Source organism: Fomitopsis serialis, assembly GCF_022376445.1.
Source record: "Fomitopsis serialis strain Sig1Antser10 chromosome Unknown B0H18scaffold_1, whole genome shotgun sequence".
Lineage (NCBI taxonomy): Eukaryota > Fungi > Basidiomycota > Agaricomycetes > Polyporales > Fomitopsidaceae > Fomitopsis > Fomitopsis serialis.
In genome coordinates, this window is record NW_025954961.1 from 135,061 (window position 1) to 153,779 (window position 18,719).

Genomic DNA, 18,719 nt, shown 5'->3' on the forward strand with positions numbered 1-18,719 from the left:
TATGCTGTGTGCAAGGAGGGAACTGCATGGTATTGAGAGCGGAACAAAAGCAACAATGTACATGCAAGGAGTCGTTCACATTCAGATCTGCCGCAAACAACCAGGAAACATTCACATTCTAGCCCAGGATGAACATACCCAACATAAACTTACGTACGTATGACTACATGAACAGTGAGGGAGGGACTAGTGGTACAGCATGCTGAGCACTAATAACCAGTCAACAAGGACAGACTAAGTGGCTTCACCGCCGCGAGTGCATGGGAGGGGGTAGAGAGCGGTAGTCGTCTGGCGGCGAACCATGGCCGACATGCCCAAACTCACCAGCCCTATCAGGATGAACCTCTGTATATACCAACTTACGAACGTTCTGGTGAGGCGCATGGGGGGATGTGTGGGGCGGAGCATGAGGAGATGCGTGAGGTGGGTGAGGCGGGTGAGAACGCGGAGGTCGATCGTCGACTACTACTCGACCGCTTCCACCTGCAGGCAATGCATTCGGTGCGATGGGACGGCTTGTGTAAGACGGTGGCGGACGGGATTGAGGAGGCGTACGAATATCGTTGGGCCCAGGCGACAGCATCATCGCGAGAGAAGGAGAGAGGCCTTGGTTCGAGCGGGGTGTGGAAGTCGAGGCAGGTTGGGGCGTGTCAGAGGGCTGCCTACGCTTCGGCGGTCCCGGTGAAAAGCTCCGACCTAGACGTTCATCTGGCGTATGTGGGGGAACCTCGTCTGGATACTTGCGCTTTCGAACAGCTGACGACTGAGGTGGCGTGTTTGCGACGTGCGGACTGGTAGCATGCGGCGAACGTGGGTCTGGATGAGGCCGTGCACCCGGTGGCGGTGCGGTCGCACCAGCATTGCTCCAGATCTGATTCGACCAAGGAGGTGGAGGAGGAACATGCCTGCTACTACTGGGATCAGCAATGCCAATTGGTTTACCGTTCTCATAGGGGTTCGGAGGAGGAATCGGGGCCGACCTATGAGAATGATGAGGCGCATGAGACACTGGTGGATGCGGCGCGCGGGGATGTGGCGCTAGTGACGAGCTGCCGTTGGTGGAAGGCAAACCTCGAGAAAGGAATTCGTCCACAGGCTGTCCTGGAGGAGGTGATCGCCTGCCGCTGAGTTCTCTGGTACACCAGGTGTGAACCTAATAAGCTCGACGAACAGCGTCTGCGTATATGGTGGTGGCAACTTCATGTAGATAATCTCTTTGCTGAAGTTTTGCAGCATCTCCTTCGTGTTCACGTAGACGTCCGCCTCTGGGTTCTCTGCAGACAGCGTGAGTAAACCAAACACGACCAGGAGATTGGCAATACCTACCTGCGTACTTCACGCGGACCTCGGAGTAAGGATATGCTCGGTTCTTGCGGATGCAGCACAAAGGGCACATGAACCTCCGTACCCCACCCGCATTGTCCACGGGGTAGAATACACAGCCAGCGTGGTAAAGCTTTTCGCAGACCTCGCATTGGACAGTGGGGTAGTTGAGCAGGTAGCTCGTCCTCCCTCTGCAGATGCACCGCGTCCCATCGCGCCAATCGGGATCCACGTCCTGACCGAAGACAAACTTCGGCCGCCTACGCTTCTTCATCCGTACGGGCACGGGTTGTCCTGCGAGAATACGATGAAGGCCTGCAAGGTCCAAGCCAAACGACACCTCAGGATTAGGCGAGACAGCGAACTGGATCCTGTATAGCTTTCGCATGTAGTGCCGTACTTGCGGGATGTACTCGGCACGCTGATTCGCAGGCTGCGACGCGAACGACAGGAACTGTCCAATGACGCCTGCCAGTCGATCAACTCGGTGGACGATCACTTCAAGTTGCTTCCACTCGTCGGAATAGTTCTTGGTAACTTCAGGCGCGTGAAGAAGGATGGTGGCAGATAGCAGAAATGCCAGTTCCGTTCCTTGTGGATGGTACCGTTCCAATGGTGGTGATCGCAGAAAGGGCACGATCCACCATTGGCAGCGCAGACGCCGTGGAATCGAGCGAAGCAATGATCACACTGGACAGCGTCGGACACAGTCCCGGCAGCCGGTGGACGAACAGGAGTCGTACAGATACACGTGAAGTACTCATCGTTGGGAGGGAGGTCGTCCTCAGGCCGCGTGGACTCGATCACGTCCTCCATAAGGCCTTGCGCGTGAGTCTCTTGGTGCTGCCGACAGAACCACGGCAGACTCTCTAGCCAACGGAAGTGGGCGGATAGTTGTTTGTCGAGCCGGTCGAAGTTTGCAAGAGTGAACATGGTCAGGTGCTCCTTCGCGTACTTGCGCCACTGTAACATCGTCTGGAAGATATCGCCTTCGTCGGTATGCTGGTACCGGTGCTTCACACAGCATCGCAGCGCGTCTCGAGGTCCATAGCGAAGTCCACCGTTCGCTTCAGATCCGAGACAGCTGGGATGTTAAATCCTTGTCCGCCCTGGCCACCAGCTTGACAGCATCCTGAACCTTGGGTTCATCGTGCTTGCCTCCGGGCTGAGCCACAACTTCGCCTGCTTCTCGTAATCCTTCGCGCGGGCACGGGCGTCAAGCAAGCGATCCAGCAGATCAGAATTGATGGGGATACCGGAACCAGGGTGCGCGAACTCATCCAACTGCTCGATCGTCCTCTGTGGTTTAGTGAGAACATCCTTCACACGCCTCTCCCACTCGTCGCCGAGACGGAGAAGCCGCTCGATACGCTTCATGAACGGATTGTCGGGCGGCAGGTCGCACTGGCGAGCACGCGCTACCCAACTTCTGACGTCCTCCAGAAGCACTCCGTTGGATTCGTCAAGCTCTTCCTCGAGATCCTTCAACAACTGCTCGCGGAGAACTATCTTCTCGACCTCGAGAAGCTCCTCGACGAGGACGTTGAGCGACAGCCCGTGCAGGAGCAACCGGTCGCACTCTTGCATGTGTGCGTCTCGGTCGCGCGGAGATGGTGTAGCGTTCAGCAAGATGCGAGCCTTCTCCTTTGTCTCCTCCGCTTCCTTGGCAAGATTCCTGAGGAACCCGATCTCCTGACAATCGAACCCTAAGTTCTCGACCTCCTTCAGGACAGCGTACAGGTCTCCCAGGCTGTGATCCGGCCTATCGGGGGCGTCGTCGACCATATTCATGCCGTTCGCACTGTCTGACGACGTGCGCGGGCCGCGGATCTTGCGTGGACGTTTGCGACTGGGCTTGCGGACAAGGAAGGCATTTGCCGCATCCACCCACTCGTTGGCTCGAGCGACACACTTGCGCAGCGACTGCAGCTCGGGCAAGGGATGGTTGATCCGATCGCCCTCTGCAAGAACAGCGCGCAGACTGCGTAGCGGCGGTCTCGCGGTCTCGGTCAAGATCTTGTTCAGCTTCGTCCTCCACGTACTGGGGATGGCAGCGCGCTCCGACACCTTCATCTGATCTCCTGCAACTCCGCATCGTCGAGGCGCTTCCTTAGAATCCTGCTGCTTTGATCGCACTTGCACAGATCTCGATGTGGTCGATGCACACGACCTTGGTCGTGCACGAACACGTGATCTGCGAGAGGTAGCAGAAACCTTGCACCTGCTGCATTGGCACTGGTCCTCGGCCCGGTCCATGCCTTCAAGCACCTCGCCCATCTGGAGTGATCGGGCCTTGTCCCGGATGCGCATCTCACGGACCATCATCTCCTGTAGGCTGTCGTTGAGCCTGACAACCGCGTCAGTATTTGCTTCCGCTACTAGAACGAGAAAACACGCACCATAGGGCGGTCTGGATGGACTGGTTCTGTTGCGTTATCGTAATCAGAAGCTCGTCGTGCGAGAATACCGGAAGCTTCCGGTGCTCCTGGTACCGCTTCACACAATCGAGTCCGAACGGCAGCCAGTCGGGCAGCGCGAAGTTGACGGCTTCGTTAAAGTTGAACTGAAGGCGGTTATAGTTAGCGACCTGAGCCACGCATGTCGCGCCTGTAGGTGAACTAGAACGCACCCCATGATTGAATCCCGCGTGGTACGCCTTGGGGAAGGTGATCACGAACTCCCCGCACGCTGGTTGCACGAGTATACGTCGACGCCGGTCTCCTTCAGTCGGCTAGGGTTCATTAAGGTGACCAGCTGGAAGAGGAGATCGGGCTGGACTTCGAAAAGGTCCGGGGCTTCTCTTCTGATGGCCGCCTCGAATTTCTCCGCCTCCTCGCCGGGAATACTGTACCAGGTCTTTGTCTCGCCCCAATGCACTAGATATCCCGCGAATGTGAGAACATCAACCTCGGAAATGAAAATGAGCTTCTTACTGTAGTTGATGCTGTACGTGTAGTGATCCTGCTCCGCCGATAAGGATCAGCTATGACATTCTAAAAGCGTCAAGTCCGTCGTACCTCGTTGTGCCAGCAAAATGTCGAGAATACCATCCCGACGTACGTCCAGGGCACAGTCATGCCCGAGATATCGCTCTTGATATACCTGAGCAAGCTGTCAGGGAGGATTGGAATATTATTCAAATTCCACGGATCCTTGGAATATGGGTCGAGCGGATGGGTTCTAGCGTCGGCATCCCACTGCGATATCCGGAATATCTGAGTCAATGTAGAGGCAGTCCGCCAGATGCAAGTGACTCACCTTCCATGCGTTGTCGAATGCACATCGGCGCCATACTCAACCTCGACGGTCTCTTGCTGACTCTGCACAAGGCGCCAAAACTCGTTCTCGACATCCGTCTCGGTCACGACAACATCGTCGAACACGTTCGCAGTGGGATCATCTGCGTCGGGCCTCTTCGTCATCTTCACGTCCCCGTCGGCCTCTACTTGCGATGCGGGCCGGTGGGACTTGAACCATAGCCGGCGGAACTCGTGGTCGCGGGCTTGGAAGGTGGACAGAGTGTGCTCCTCACCCTCGTCGAACCCGAAGTCGCCACCGGTGCCCATGAGGCACGTGTGGCAGAACCACTGGCCCTTCGGTATCGCGTTCAGCGGCGGATCGAGGCAGAACATATGGAAGCCTGGTCATATGAGCCCAATGAAGCAAAAAAGTATGCAAGGATACACCACATACCGCAATCGCATCCATCGCACAGCAACATCTCCTCGCCACGGTCTTTCTTGAGCACACCTCGCAGTGTAGCTAAGAGACATAAGCCATCCGCTGGGATCATGCCAGCGATTCGTACGTACTTCTGGATTGCCGTCCTTGTCGGCTTGGCTAGCAGCAGATCGTGCAAATGGAAGGTTGTCGTCATTTGCAGGTACCGGTCTACGAGCTATACCTCGGACTAAGCAACTTGACCCAACAGCGTGAAGAAATGAGAGCCACTCACGGCCTGCCTGTTCCAAGGATGTCTGCCTGGTGTTTCGCCGGGGTCGACCCGACGCCTCTTCTGGCGGCTCCGACAAAGGACTACTCGTTGCAGTCAACGGGCTGGATGGCTCACTCTCATCATCCTCCCTAGTTGCTGACTTGTGCTGCTTTCCTGCCGCATGGGTCTTGAGCTGCGGATCGCCTGGTTTCTTCGGCGAGAGGGTCGGTGAATTGCGCACGCGCTCCCGGTAGTTCTCGTACGGTAGGATGACGCGGGAATATGAGTTCTTCATTTGTGTGGATAGGCCGGGGATACCACTGTAGCCCAACGAGCGACCGAGGTCTGCCCATTTCTTGTTGCGGGTGACCTGCGTGTGCCGCACCTCAGTGGCTCACCCGATTGTAACATTGAAGAGTGGCGTACCGCGTCATATCCACCTAGCTTCTGGACCTCCTTCCGCAGCAGCCACAGGTCGAGGGGCTTGTGATTGATGGTGGGCACGGTGACACGCGAATTGCCCTGCTGCTTATGATACCTATACACTGCTCCAGAAAATTGACCTTCGCGCGGGACGACGCCTCTATCGAATTGAGGCGCTGCAGACGGGTCTTGAAGCGAAAGCGCTATCGTGTGCGGATGAATGGCGCGCTTAGGCGGCCACAGTAGCGAGGAAGACTCACCTCGGTATCAGTCACGAACGGCATATGCCACCCGGCGGGTGGCACAATCTTGCACATCCCGTACTTCCTGCGTTGTCCGAAATGACCTGATGTAGCCCAATGGGTCTTTCCACTGCTCGAGCGTAGGATGAAATACCGGGCAATCAGTCAGGCCGAATGGGCGATCGTGGCATTGGGGATGTTCAGGCTGCGGTTCGAGGTCTTGACAGTGGACAAGTCGAGGAAGGGCGTCACGCGGACGGGGGGCCCATCCCTGAGATTAATCCGGATCGCACCTTCGTCGGTGACGGGTTCGGGCGCGTCGTCAGAATTGGACTGGGCGTGGTTGTGGAGGGCGGCGATGGCGTCTGTCTTGGATTTGCGTGGTGCACGCCTGCTTTCGGTCGGGTGGCTCTGGGGGGCCTCACCTGTGGAAGGAGGCGCTACAGCGTCGGGGCGCTCAATCGGGGTTGTACCCTCGACCGCGATAGAGAGGCAGGAGGTGAAGGTGGTAGGGGGCCTGTTGGGAATATCGACGGGCATGGCGGATGCGCCGGGGCTTGCTGTATTGGCGCGAGGCGAGCGACCTCGACGGGCGGGGGTGCCGCGAGGAGTGGGGCTCGCATGCATGGTGGTCGTGGTAACGGAACCCGAAGAAAGGACAGAGCGCCGTGAGTTAGAGGCCGAGGAGCGGTGCTTCAATATAGCCACCACCCATCGCCCTTCCCCGTGGGAGCCTCAATCGTCGCGGAGTTTCCATTTCGCACCCCGATCCGCCCACTCCCATGCTCGCGGCGTCCCTCAGCCACCTATTCTGAGACTCGGGGGCACAGCGGCCGCCTGCCGCCTCCGTGGCCACCCATGCAGCACGCTGGGCGGCAGGGACAGCGGGGCGGCGGGGAGGGGGGCGGCCAGGGCGGGATCAATCCTGGAGATCCAGTCCGATCCAACTGTGGCGGGAGCATCACGATGAAACAAGCACCGCGCCACACGTGCCGGAACTTTGTGGGTGCCTTTCCATTTCCGGCATCTTCGCAGCCGTCTGCATCCACGTCCAGACGCCAGCCCCGGTCCACGCCGCACACACAACCCACACACCCGGCCTCGCGGCCAGCCACATGCCCCCCCTCCTCCCCCCCTTCCCCCGTCACTGCTATGTGTCTGCGCGCGTACCATCACGCACTGAGCATGCAGCGGCGTTGCGCACGCGGCTCGCGGAAGCATCACGAGCAACTGCCCAACAAGTTCGACTACGATAACGTACTCCACCGTCTGATCGGACGTCCAACGCCCCGGGCGCGCTCATCAGCGCACTGTAGGCGCATCGGCCGCCACGCCCCGCCTTTGCCTGTTTGGTGGGCGTTTCGCCGGATCCCTGCAGATTCGTCTTGTGGCACCTTCTGATGCACCCTTCCAATGATGATCACACGGCAGAATGGAGCAAACTTGCTGATCAGTCCGCGAAGTTAGCCTGATCTGTCATTGTTGCCGCCCTACATCCCGTCCGCGCCGTGAGACCTGCGGTGCGATGTGCTCGGTTTCACCTCGTTATGCGCAATGCAGTGGTGGCTGTCTCTGCTGCTGCACAGTGGTAGCTCTGCCCTTCTGTTGCTGAACGGCTCCTCTGTCTTACAGGGTCGACTGAACGGAATGTGTCCATATCTGGACTGGCTCCCACATATAATTACAGCGTTACGTGACAACACATGAAGGAGTGAGAACTACGTGCCGCCCCTATCAGATGGTGTGCACGAGTCGCCATTTGTCATGACAGAACCTTTTCATCTGCGACCTTCCCGAACACGACTGCGCAGCTGCCCCGGCGGATCATGGAGCACAAAAAGAATGTTGGTCGTACAAAGAGCCTCGATCTCACAAGTCGACCCTGAGGAACAATCAATTGTAATTGCAAGCGGCGTGGTTCTGCGGTACACAAGGTTGCGCACCTTTGCCGAATGAGCAAAATGGGGACCCGAGACTGAAGACCACAGTAAAAATACGCAAGACTACACAAACCCCCGGCGGGACTCGAACCCGCAACCTCCAGATAACACGACATACAAGTCTAGAAGTCTGACGTCATAACCATTAGACAACGGGGGCCCGACCTATGACGCCTACGAAATTGCTGAGACCTCCATTCATTTTGATGTTCCGCAAACAGCAGAGATACTCCATCTTCATCTTGACCTTTACACTGGCTTCGGAGAGAAGTCCTACCGCAGTCGTGTTTCTGAAGGTTGGAGAGGATGCTTCGCACTGCATGAATGTCCCACGAAACAAGCGCTCATGGGGCTTGGGGCTACCATGTGCAGCCACTGCTACTATCATTGCCCAGGCCGACATTCATCTTACCAGACACACGGCTAGTGTCTAGATCAACAAAAGGTCAACCTGAGGGTTATTAAACGGTACGTCAAGTGCATCACTAACAACTCACCTCCAGTCGAGATAATGCTAGTGAGCGCAACACACCGCAAAGCACTCATCAATTCGATTTCTTCTTTCGCGCGAAAAAAAATTCGAGAGATGATCTCGTTGCTGGTAAGTCCCAAGCCAGGGGAGTGACACGTACGGCGTCGAATGTGAACTGAAAAGGCGTCAGTAGTCTGTGGTCCTCGATAAATGGCATGGATTCATACTTGTCCTGAACGGTCCCGTTTCGGAGGCGAAAACCGTGGACCACCTTCGTCGCTAGCGAAGCCCTTTCCATTGCCGAAATTGCTGAGTATTGGCAACGAACATCCTTCCTTCCGACTCATCAGCTAGGCGCGTACGTGCAGTATGCGACCGCGACGATCGTGTCTGCCATCTGCCAAATACACAATGATCAATCTGTCTACAGTGAATTGGAGCGATCGGATGAAGGAATAGCTTGCCTCGTGCAGATGTTGTCTCTTGATGTCGGACGGCTCATGTTCGCAGTCCCCAGAGGTGGGCGGAAAATGTCCACTGTAGGGCCGTTCAGGAGGGGGCGAAATCAGACAGCCTCGACGTCCCGCTAGCATAGGCCAACTTACCGATCGCGAGGTGTTTATCATATTATATATCTGCGTATCATCGTTCGCTGCGCGGTGGCTTCACTACGTTCCGAGTGTGCCCCATCACCGAGCGGGTATGGCCCATGATCTGAGAACGGCAGTGCTGTGGCGATGTCCTGCGATCATGATGTAGATATATACCATATCATGCATGATACAGACTCAATGCAAGTAAGCTCGCAGTGATCATTGATCAAATCCACCAGTAAATTCACGGGTACTAACCGACGTCCTTATTCAATGAACTCGACTTGTGATCAACGGGTGGCTGCCAGTGCGGCACAGTGCAAGAGCAGAAGGTTTGCACTTCAAGTTCGCTGTTTGGTGCGTTGATCGCCTTGTCCAATGGTGAACACGGTGATCATAGGATGGGTTCGAGATAACGAATCTGCTCATATCGTTGGTATGAATGGTCGCCGGAATGAAGGCGAGAGCGATCTGGACATGCTTCCAAGACGATACTGGAACAATACTGTCAATAGAACGCCGAAGCGAACAGAGAAATGAACAGGATGGGCGATACGAACACACCATACAGTTGTCTCGTTCAGCAGACACAAGACTAAGAGCGCCGCGGGACCGATGCGATGTACATGCACGAAATTCATGTCATGGAATCTGACCAGTCGACGGCCCCTGGGTCACCCGCACAAAGGGGTTGTATTTGTGGACGAACGCCTGCAAGCGTTTTAGTCGTGGGGGCGGGTCGGGTCGGCGCGCCAGAAGGATTCATTGTGACTCACTTCTACTTATGAGTGGGAGCAAGTCTTCTGCGTCTCGAAGCAGGCGGTGCTCAGAGACTTCACGTTCGGTTTAAAGACCACCAGCGGGACAGGCACTACAAATCACTGACCATGTGGCCCGTATTAGCGACTTTGCCCGCGACGGCACGACGAGCAAACTGCATTTCCCCTGCTCGGAGTCAATAATCAGTTGTAGCCTAATGGAAATGCCAGAACGCGACGACTCACCCGCACCCACCGATCGACTTCGAAGTGGTGGTGTCTCGCTTGGTTTTGTCAGAACTATACCTCGGATATTCTTACCGTCGCTGCGGTGCATGAGGACCGGGAGGAAGCCTCGCGGCTGCAACAACACGCCCGCCCGACTCAGGATGGCTGCTATCTTCAGTCTTGACGTCCTAGCCGGTGCCGAGTGAGCGAACCGCGCGGTTCCGAGGCTCTCTATACATCGACATGGCCGCACTCCCCCGAGATGTTTCGAAGCGCACGTATTAACCGGCTGTTACGCAGCATCAGTCAATTGATTCTATATGTAAATACGAGTTCACTCGTGCCCCCAGAACGCACGGATACACATCCGACATCCAGGGATACAAACACAACGTCAAAACGGACACGACCACAGCGCCTCCGTGGAGGACTGACTGCTTCATTGGTACTCAGTGATAGCAATGCACGGACATGCTGGACAGCGAGGCACAAACGACTGCACCGCCCAAGTGGCCAGGAGCCACACGCCGATGGCAGGCACGACGATGACCCTCCCCTTCGAAGAATGACAGGAAATGTATCACGGTATGGTTCAACTACTCACCCTGATCCACGTCTCGAAATTTTCTAGACTGGGTAGAGACGAAGCCACCCGTCACACGTAGACCACCGCAGTGGGCTGTTCTCGAATCAACCGTGCGCAAGCAATTTGGCCGCGCCAGATCAGCGAGTTCTCTGAAGTGGAGCCCACAAGACGGACGAACATGACTACATGAACGAAACGGTCAGCAATGGAATGCTTGAACAGCCAATGCCACCCACATACCCAGGCCACACGTACGATCCGCTTGGCCCACCTTGCCACGCAGTGACACCAAAAATCCTGTGCTATTCGACATCACAGCCCATTACAAAGGGTCTCGCCGCAAAGGAACGAAACATCTCAAGGTGGAACACACACCGCCATTCGTGACAAGACGAGGGATTCCTTTTCATTTCACTTCGACAAAAGAGCCCACTACGCTACCTGACGTCCGGCTCTACGGCAGATCGTCTGGGATCACGAGAAAAAGTAGAGATGACGGGAAAATAGAAGAATGGAATAATGGATGTGCGACGACAGTGTATGGTGCGAGGATATGATACGATGACAATGCAAGGTGGCGACATTAAAGCAGGGGACACAAGCTACCCGGACAAAAGGATGGCGAGACGACCCAAGCGCGGACAGGGGTACGAGGTGCCTACTCCTCAGCGGCAGCCTCATCCTCCTTGTCGCCGGGCTTGTCTAAAGCGATAGTCAGCTCCGCAGCCTTCCGTTGGCATGATCACGACGTACCAGACTCCTGCATATCCGAAGTCCAGAGCGTGAGGTTGTCACGGAGCAGCTGCATGATGAGCGTCGAATCCTTGTAGCTCTCCTCGGAGAGGGTGTCGAGCTCAGCGATTGCGTCATCGAACGCTTGCTTCGCGAGATGGCACGCGCGGTCGGGGGAGTTGAGGATCTCGTAGTAGAATACGGAGAAGTTAAGGGCAAGACCGAGGCGGATGGGGTGCGTGGGCGGGAGCTCGGTCACAGCAACGTCAGACGCAGCCTTGTAGGCCTCGAGGGACTTGTCCGCAGAGTCCTTGCGCTTGTCGCCAGTGGCGAACTCGGCAAGGTAACGGTGGTAGTCACCCATCCTGATGAACTCTATCAGGATCACGTGAGGAGCACCGGAAATGGAATGCGCACATCTTGTGGTAGAAGACCTTCGACTCGCCAGACGCGGCTGAGGGGATAAGGTGCTTGTCCAGGACATCGAGGATGTCCTCGCAGATCTTGGCGAGCTCGCTCTCAATCTTCTCCCGGTAGCCCTTGATCATCTGGACCTGGGCCTCGTTACCCTTGGACTCCTCCTTCTGTTCGATGGAGGAGACAATACGCCATGATGCGCGGCGGCACCAATGACGTTCTTGTAGGCACGGAGAGGAGGTTGCGCTCCTCGACGGTGAGCTCCTGGTCTGAAGACGCGACGCGCTTCATGTTCTCACCATCTCTGCGGGGTCGCGTCGTGTCACACGATGTCACGGTGCTGCGGAGACGCGACCACTCACCCTCATAGCGCTCCGCCTGCTCAGCGAGCTTGGCAAGGTAGACAGAATCTTCACGCGACTGAGTAGCCATCTGGCGAGGAAAGGGGGTCAGTGGCGAGGAAAGACGCGTCAGACGCGTCGCGACTCACTGCGACAGATCAAAGGTGCGGTGGGTTATAAGTTGAAGGCTGCGGAAGGTGACAGGCCGGGGTGAGCACAACGCGGCGGGGAACGCGGACGGGCACGTACGTGATGGGGAGAGGTGAGGAGGAGGGTGTGCAGGTTGAAGATGAAAAGGCGGGTCTCGGCAATAAATGGGAAATCCCAAAGTGGCCAGGGCAAAGGGTTGTGGGCAGAGGGTATGCACGTGACTTCCCACGCCAGCGCCTTATCCGGCAGCCTTTGTCGCGACCACAGCCGCCGGCCGGGCTCCTGCCTCTTCTGGCAGCCCGCTCGGGCGGCTGGGGCTCGCGAACGCCGCTCCATTGTCCGCGCTGCGGTCTTAGGCGGCGGCATGGCAACCGCTGCACGACGCACGCGAGTGCGCGCACGGACCTCGCTCTCCACACGCGAGGTGGTGCAGCGACCGCCATGTTGGCCGTCGCGGTGACGGGGTGGCGCGGTGCGGACGGGGGAAGTGATGGAGTCTCACCACGCCCGCGCTCCATCGATGCATCACCGCTGCGAAAAACACTCAACGCAGCTTCTCGAGTCGGATGCCCTGTATCGCCTCGTCGCCTGACTGGCATCAGAATCATATCAGACTCACGGAAGGCCTCAGCTATCTCGGCTCAAAGGGCATACTGAACGCCTTCAGATCAACTCTTATGTACAGGCACATCTCACTGTCATTCGCCCTTGGTCCCAAGCCTCAGCCGGCTCCTTGCGGGGATGTCTCACAGTGACAGGGGGCGCTTGGACTCTGTGGCTCAATGAATGGACCCAACGCTCCTTCGCCCACTGCTACGTCAGCCCGTCTGCCAATGACAGGCGCCGTTACCTGAATGAACGGGAGACTGCGACAGCTGCGCCGTTATAGCTATCCACTGAGGCCCAAACCCTCCGACCAGGACTCCTCTAGTCGGGAGCAGTCACTGCCAGCTTCATGATACACTTCTTGTCCGTAACTGTCATCCTGTGAGGTCAGACAGCATCGCGCGGAACGCGCAACATCTGTACGACTGTCCCAAATCACCGCCCTTGCCCACCGAAGCTTTCACTTGCGACTCGAGCTCGATGGCTCCCATCCGGCGAGCCACTCTTTCATCGACGCCAGACCTTGTGCCTGAACCGCCGCGACCGTCTCATCAACGCCCGCGTTCGCCGTCAGGAGATCCGAGCAGTGGTACCCATTGCCCTCCGCAATGGGCTGCCACGATGTGCTCTGGAAGTTCGTCCCGTCTGCGGACTTGGTTGCCTCGCGCCACGGATCACCTACGAGCGGAGAAGGTAGAAGCCAGTCAGCCCCGAACCCAGGGCAGGAACGGAGATGGATGATACGTACGTTGACCGTTGGCGAAGAAGAGATTGGTGACGTTCGCGAACCACCCATCATACGCTGTGTTCGTAGCGGTGACATTCGGAGCCACTGGCCCGTTGGGGAACTGCTCAGGGAAGTAGTATGTGCATTGCCGCTGAATGAATTGCCTCAACGTTCCATCACGGCGAATTTAACATGGGATCGGGAACGTACCTCGTCAGAACTTGGCTGCACAAGTCGAGTGACGATGGTCGGCCAATCAGCGGGAGCGCCATCCTGGAAGAAGCCGACTTCGTTGCACCTGCGCACGCAGACATGTCTTAATCAGTTCTACGAAGCTTCGCTACATGGACAGAAGCATACACAATCCACTCCCACGATCGTCCTGAATCGTCAACCGCAATGCTGGTGTAGTAGGACTGCGTCGGATCGTAGGACCCCAAGCACGTCACCGCGTCGGTATCACCGCAAACTGTACAAATGCGTCATCAATTTAGTTGGACATCCAATAGCAGACACACTCACTCAGCGCGTAATACGTCGTCGCCCAGTACGTCCCCCAAGCGTTCAGCGCATGCTCAAGGCCCCATCCCTCAGGTCCTGCGTTCACACCATCCTTTACCTCCAGCGCGTCGCAGAACTGGAAGAACTGCTGATCCGGGCCTTCGTCGGGTTGCAGCGACTGCCAGTCCCACAAGTTGTTCCGCAGGGCACCGGCGAAGTCGTCGAGGTGCGTGAGCTCGGTCATATTGAAGAGCTCCTTGATGTTGTCGATCGCCTGGGTGTCGCTGCCGTTGAACGTCGTGTCGATATAGGCGATAACGGCTTCGACGTCGGCGGAACAGTTGGTCGGCATGTATTGGCGAATGGGATCAAAGTACCCCCAGTAGTCGCTGCGTAGCCAGCTCAATGAGCGCAAAACCTTCAGACAGAAAATAATGACATACACTATGCTCTCGATGACCGCGGACGACGCATACCCGGCTTGAATACACCCGGCTTGTTGACCATCGTCCAGCTCGTCAGCGCGCCAGAGTAGCTGCCGCCGACCAAGATCCACGGGGCCTCGCCAGGCTTCACGCTATCCCCACCAGGCATCGGGAGGTCGACATTGTAGGCGAAGTACACCAAGTCGTCGATCGCCTGCTGGATCGTGTGCAGCTGGAGGGACTCGACAGAGAGGTTGTTGTACGGGTTGGAGTCGCCATAGAACCGGTGCTCAACCACGACGGCCGCAGCGCTCTGCTGCTGGGCGATCTGGCCATTGATAGTCGAGTTCGTGAGGTAGCCGTAGTACCCTTCGAACCATGTCAGCCAGCCAGCACGCGGTAGGAGACGCTCGACCGCTCACCGTCCGCGTTCACCTCGCCAGGCGTGAACAAGACGATCGCCCCGCCCTCCTCGTAGAACTCCCATGTGTGCCAGTACCGCTGCACGAACGTCCCCTTGCTCGGGTCGTTATGGTCGATCAGCTGGTTAAAGTAGTAGGTCGTGTTGTACGGAGGCAGCGCCGTGCCATCGCGACTCGTCACCGCGCCCCCGCGACTGCTGGGGGCACCGGGACCACCGGGCGGGGCGCTATGTTCGCGTGGGCTCGCCCGTCGGGGAGGCGTGCGTGCGCGACGGAGGCGAGGAAGCATGCAAAGACGCCGGCAATCCAGGGGGACACCATCCTGCCAGTGACCGACGCGAGACGACTCAGGCCGGGAGAGCTGAGGGTGAGTGTATCCGGCTGGGAAGCACAGTCCCGTCCAAGCGTGATGTACGTTATAAATATTTGCTGAAGGCTGACGCGAGCTGTACTTCCGTCCGAGCGCACGTTATACGGGTCCGAGACAAACATAGACATGCTTCTGTGTCCCTCGATCCCACGTCGCGACGGGATCGCCTCGCACGACCTCGACACACGGCATGTGCATCCCGTTATCGCTGGGTCCCTGCGAGACGGCGCCGGGGAAGGGACTTTTTGCAGTGATAGCTACAGTGGCCGGCATGCGGTCGGACGTCGAAGACGGCGGCAACAGATCATTGGATGGCGTTTTCGTCGCTCTGTCAGCCGATAGCACGCAGGATACGCTCGACCGAACAGCACCCGGCATAGCAGAAGGTCATTTTTCCAGCATTCGAGAGCAAACGCCATAGCCAAGAGCGAGGACGATGGGGGCGGAAGAGCGCATCAGAACTTGCCACAATATTATGTCAATGTCCCGATCACGCTCACAGTCTGGCGTCAATACACACGTGGTTATCGACCGCTCACCGCATTCCCTTGTCAAAGTGGTCTTCAAATTTCAATCTGGACACTATGCAGCATGTGGCCCTAGAGAACGCACAACCGCCCATCATCACCGATTCGAACGATTCTCCATCCCTGATGTGTCCAGCTGTACATCAAGCACCAAAACAGCACATCGCTGGACTCGAATGCTGAGGACATGGATCGTGTGTCAGGACGGTGGCAAGGTGAGCAGACGGGGTGGGTCATATAGGATGTGACATCCAGGCCAAAAGTCCAATAGTGGGAGGGACCTCCACACACTCTAAGGTACGGCCACCTAGCATGTCCACAGGCTCGTCGCAGCGCACACGCGCACGCTAGCGCCGCGCGCACTGAAGCGATCCTGTTACAGGGCCGCCTAGATCACTATCTCCGCTTAATACCAACGGAGCCTTGATCGGGCTACACAACCGTCCACATCAGCCCAATCACCGCGGAGCCGCACAGTCAAAAGGGACTCACTACAACGTCAGCGCCGTGCGACACCTCAGCAGCCTCTTCTTGCGCTGCTCGAACGTCTCCCCCGCGAACTGCGGCTCCTCGAGAACGTCCACGCGGAAGTGCTTGATCATGTACGTCAGGATCGCGACGCCCTCCGTCTCCGAGAACCGCCGCCCGAGGCACGACCGCGGGCCCGCGCTGAACGGCAGGAACGCATCGCGCGGCCAGTCGCCGAGGAAGCGCGAGGGGTTGAAGGTGTGTGGGTCCTTCCAATACCGCGCTGCATGTCGATGGACGAATGAACGGGGTAACACATCGAGAGCGCGAGGCCACGTACAGTTGTAATGCAAGCCAGGCGTGTGGATCATGATGGCGGTGCCCTTGGGGCACGGTACCGTCAGCTTCTCGCCCGCCATGTTCTGAGTGGGGAGAGTCGTGTCTTCTTCTGCGTGCTTCGGGATGTTGATGACCTGTCGTAGTGCTGAGCATTTGCCGCGCTACATTATCCAGAAATACGCACTGGCGGGAACATCCTCATCGTCTCTTGCAAAACAGCCAGCACGTATGACAGCTTGCCCATATCTTCGTATGCCTGCCCCATGGAATAGGTTGAACTATGCGGAGGCCAGCGAACAGTCGGAAGACTTACGGGAAGCTTTCCATCTGTGGCGACGCTCATGATATGTTGGTACAGCTTCTCTTGCTCGTCTTGGTACAAAGCCAGCATGACGAAGGTGAATGCGAGAGTGTGCGCAGTGGTCTGACAATGTATCCAATGTTAGGTTTTCCGTCTGTCGAACACATTGCGAGCGTGGCGCACCTCATGTCCAGCTATCAAGTAGATGAAGATGTTCCCCATGAGCTCGCCATCGCTCAACTTCGCCGATCCCTCGCTCTCCTCTTCGTTCGCGTCAAGCAAGCTGCTGAACAGGTCGTAACGCTCTTCCTTGTTCTCCGAGTCCTTCCTTCTGTCAATCATGTCTCGCATGTAGTGCTGCAGGCGATCGTGTCAGCGCCGATCTGAACGGCAATGCACGTAACATGCTCGTACCTCAAGGTCCACATATGCCGTCCAGAAGTTGTGTAGGCGCTTCGCAGGACCGAGCTTCAATAACCACTCGGGCACGAAGAGCTTCAGGCGGAGGTCCGTCGACACTATATGCAGTGCATCCTGCGAAAATCCTGCCCTCAATTCTCGGCGACGGAGACAGCCCGACATCTAGCTGGACACACCTTGAAGGTGAAGTGATATCCTTCCGGTACATTCAGGTCCTCAAACCAGCTCATCCGCTTGCCGAAACCGGCCACGCCGATCACGAACAGCGCGATCGGCACTGTCAAGTCAACGACGTTCGGCACCGGGACCTCGCGCTTGCCCGCCCATACGACCTGGCTGAGCTCTTTGACGATGTGCATGGTCTCATCCCACACCAAGCGATTATTGCGCTCCGAGAAAGACGGCGCGGAGATCTTGCGGTGGCGCTTCCATTCGTCTCCCTCGGTCACGACGACGTTCGAGCCGTAGAACATGAGGATCTTGTACACCGCGAGAGGTTTCGTGAACTTCACACGGTCTGCCGTCACTTCCTGCGGCGAGCTCGCTGAGCGTCGGCATCAATGTGCACGGGCGCGGGCACATACCTTGATCGCCGTCGCGTCTGCGAGCATAAGGAGGCGACCCGGTGTCGGAAGCCATGACACCTGGGTTGCTGCGGTGAGCGGAATGATTGCGCAGCTTATGAGGGTATCACGCACCGACGACACAATGTCCGAATCGAACTCCTCAAAGTCGCGGTGCTTCCTCGTGAAGACGTTGAAGTAGCCCGCCGAGAAGTACGGTATGCGCGACTTGACTGCGAGGCTGTCCGGGCCGAAGGCGTAGCGCAGGCCGGGGTAGTTCCTGATCGAGGGGACAAGGTTGCAGAACACGTAAGCTTCGCGAGAGCCGGGAGAAGCGGGGACGCGACGGGCGAGGACGTACCGAAGCGCATTAACTGCGGCTGTCCAGTCCATGACATACTTGACGGCCCAGAGGGCGGCGAGGGCGAGGGCGAGGGCGAGGTAGACGGCCATGGCGGGTCGGACGACCTGCGTGCGTGCCCGGCGCTGGGAGGGGTGGGGGAGGGACGCGGGGTGATGGAACGGTTTTGAGAGGCTGGATGGCGCTCCGCTGCCCATGTCCGAGTCGGGAAAGGCCCCCTTCTGCGCGCCATGTCATGTGCGCGCCGTCCGTCGCCCGCCACTGGCAGCCAGCGCTCGGCTTTTGCACTATCAGCGGCGTCCGAGCGTGTCGACGTCCTGGCAGGGACAGGACCGTGCATTCCTCACCGGCCCTGGCTCGATACTGCTGTCCTCGGCCAAAAGCGACACCAAGCCCATGTGTCCGAAGCCCACACAAGTCGCCAGTGCCCCGGTTCATCGGGCAGAAGTGCGCGAAACAATCTACGCAGGAAGGGGCGTCCGGATCAGGTCCCTCCGCACTTAGTCTGCGGACCCTATGCTGGCTTGGGAATCACGTCGTCCGTGTGATA

The 18,719-nt window shown here is 57.6% G+C and overlaps 4 protein-coding genes and 1 non-coding gene across 5 annotated transcripts; all 5 read right to left on the reverse strand.

Annotated features, from left to right (window-relative positions):
• Nucleotides 1-4: 4 nt before the first annotated feature.
• B0H18DRAFT_965210 (PLU-1-like protein-domain-containing protein) lies at nt 5-6,556 on the reverse strand. Its single transcript, XM_048043241.1, is given in 20 exon segments — nt 5-1,133; nt 1,154-1,274; nt 1,327-1,860; nt 1,929-2,407; nt 2,462-3,404; nt 3,460-3,517; nt 3,538-3,670; nt 3,723-3,886; nt 3,953-4,000; nt 4,030-4,230; nt 4,341-4,503; nt 4,582-4,963; nt 5,017-5,062; nt 5,136-5,221; nt 5,279-5,627; nt 5,684-5,785; nt 5,821-5,883; nt 5,941-6,007; nt 6,027-6,127; nt 6,148-6,556. 20 exon segments carry the CDS (start codon nt 6,547-6,549, stop codon nt 245-247), a joined length of 5,331 nt encoding a protein of 1,776 aa, XP_047900860.1. The 5' UTR covers nt 6,550-6,556; the 3' UTR covers nt 5-244.
• Nucleotides 6,557-7,932: 1,376 nt separating this feature from the next.
• Nucleotides 7,933-8,022, reverse strand: B0H18DRAFT_t6. Its single transcript has one exon. It is a non-coding gene; the product is annotated as a tRNA-Arg (tRNA).
• Nucleotides 8,023-10,782: 2,760 nt separating this feature from the next.
• On the reverse strand, nt 10,783-12,365 carry B0H18DRAFT_965216 (14-3-3 protein). The gene is made up of 7 exons (XM_048043242.1): nt 12,239-12,365; nt 12,139-12,177; nt 12,011-12,080; nt 11,859-11,950; nt 11,649-11,815; nt 11,253-11,596; nt 10,783-11,201 (listed from the first exon to the last, which is right to left on the reverse strand). Exons 3-7 carry the CDS (start codon nt 12,078-12,080, stop codon nt 11,158-11,160), a joined length of 717 nt encoding a protein of 238 aa, XP_047900861.1. The 5' UTR covers nt 12,139-12,177; nt 12,239-12,365; the 3' UTR covers nt 10,783-11,157.
• Nucleotides 12,366-13,205: 840 nt separating this feature from the next.
• B0H18DRAFT_1080843 (serine carboxypeptidase S28-domain-containing protein) lies at nt 13,206-15,568 on the reverse strand (the record flags this gene model as incomplete). Its single annotated transcript, XM_048031290.1, has 8 exons — nt 13,206-13,423; nt 13,494-13,623; nt 13,683-13,770; nt 13,833-13,941; nt 13,995-14,362; nt 14,434-14,767; nt 14,821-14,993; nt 15,378-15,568. The coding sequence occupies 8 exons, from the start codon at nt 15,566-15,568 to the stop codon at nt 13,206-13,208; spliced, it is 1,611 nt and encodes a 536-aa protein (XP_047900862.1).
• Nucleotides 15,569-16,208: 640 nt separating this feature from the next.
• Nucleotides 16,209-18,261, reverse strand: B0H18DRAFT_949513 (cytochrome P450; the record flags this gene model as incomplete). The annotated part of the gene is made up of 10 exons (XM_048041905.1): nt 16,209-16,468; nt 16,526-16,658; nt 16,709-16,780; nt 16,838-16,948; nt 17,009-17,182; nt 17,240-17,359; nt 17,422-17,775; nt 17,830-17,889; nt 17,944-18,088; nt 18,170-18,261. The coding sequence occupies 10 exons, from the start codon at nt 18,259-18,261 to the stop codon at nt 16,209-16,211; spliced, it is 1,521 nt and encodes a 506-aa protein (XP_047900863.1).
• Nucleotides 18,262-18,719: the final 458 nt, after the last annotated feature.

Bases quoted from the DNA above. Each gene is read 5' to 3' on its own strand.
- B0H18DRAFT_965210 (XM_048043241.1), bottom strand. From the start codon at position 6,549: ATGCATGCGAGCCCCACTCCTCGCGGCACCCCCGCCCGTCGAGGTCGC. The intron at 1,861-1,928 runs GTACCATCCACA...ACGCGCCTGAAG, and splicing joins CGATCACCACCATTGGAACG to TTACCAAGAACTATTCCGAC. The intron at 1,275-1,326 runs GTAGGTATTGCC...CGCTGTCTGCAG, and splicing joins GGTCCGCGTGAAGTACGCAG to AGAACCCAGAGGCGGACGTC.
- B0H18DRAFT_965216 (XM_048043242.1), bottom strand. From the start codon at position 12,080: ATGGCTACTCAGTCGCGTGAAGATTCTGTCTACCTTGCCAAGCTCGCT. The intron at 11,951-12,010 runs GTGAGTGGTCGC...GACCCCGCAGAG, and splicing joins GCAGGCGGAGCGCTATGAGG to ATGGTGAGAACATGAAGCGC. The intron at 11,597-11,648 runs GTGCGCATTCCA...AGAGTTCATCAG, and splicing joins AAGGTCTTCTACCACAAGAT to GATGGGTGACTACCACCGTT.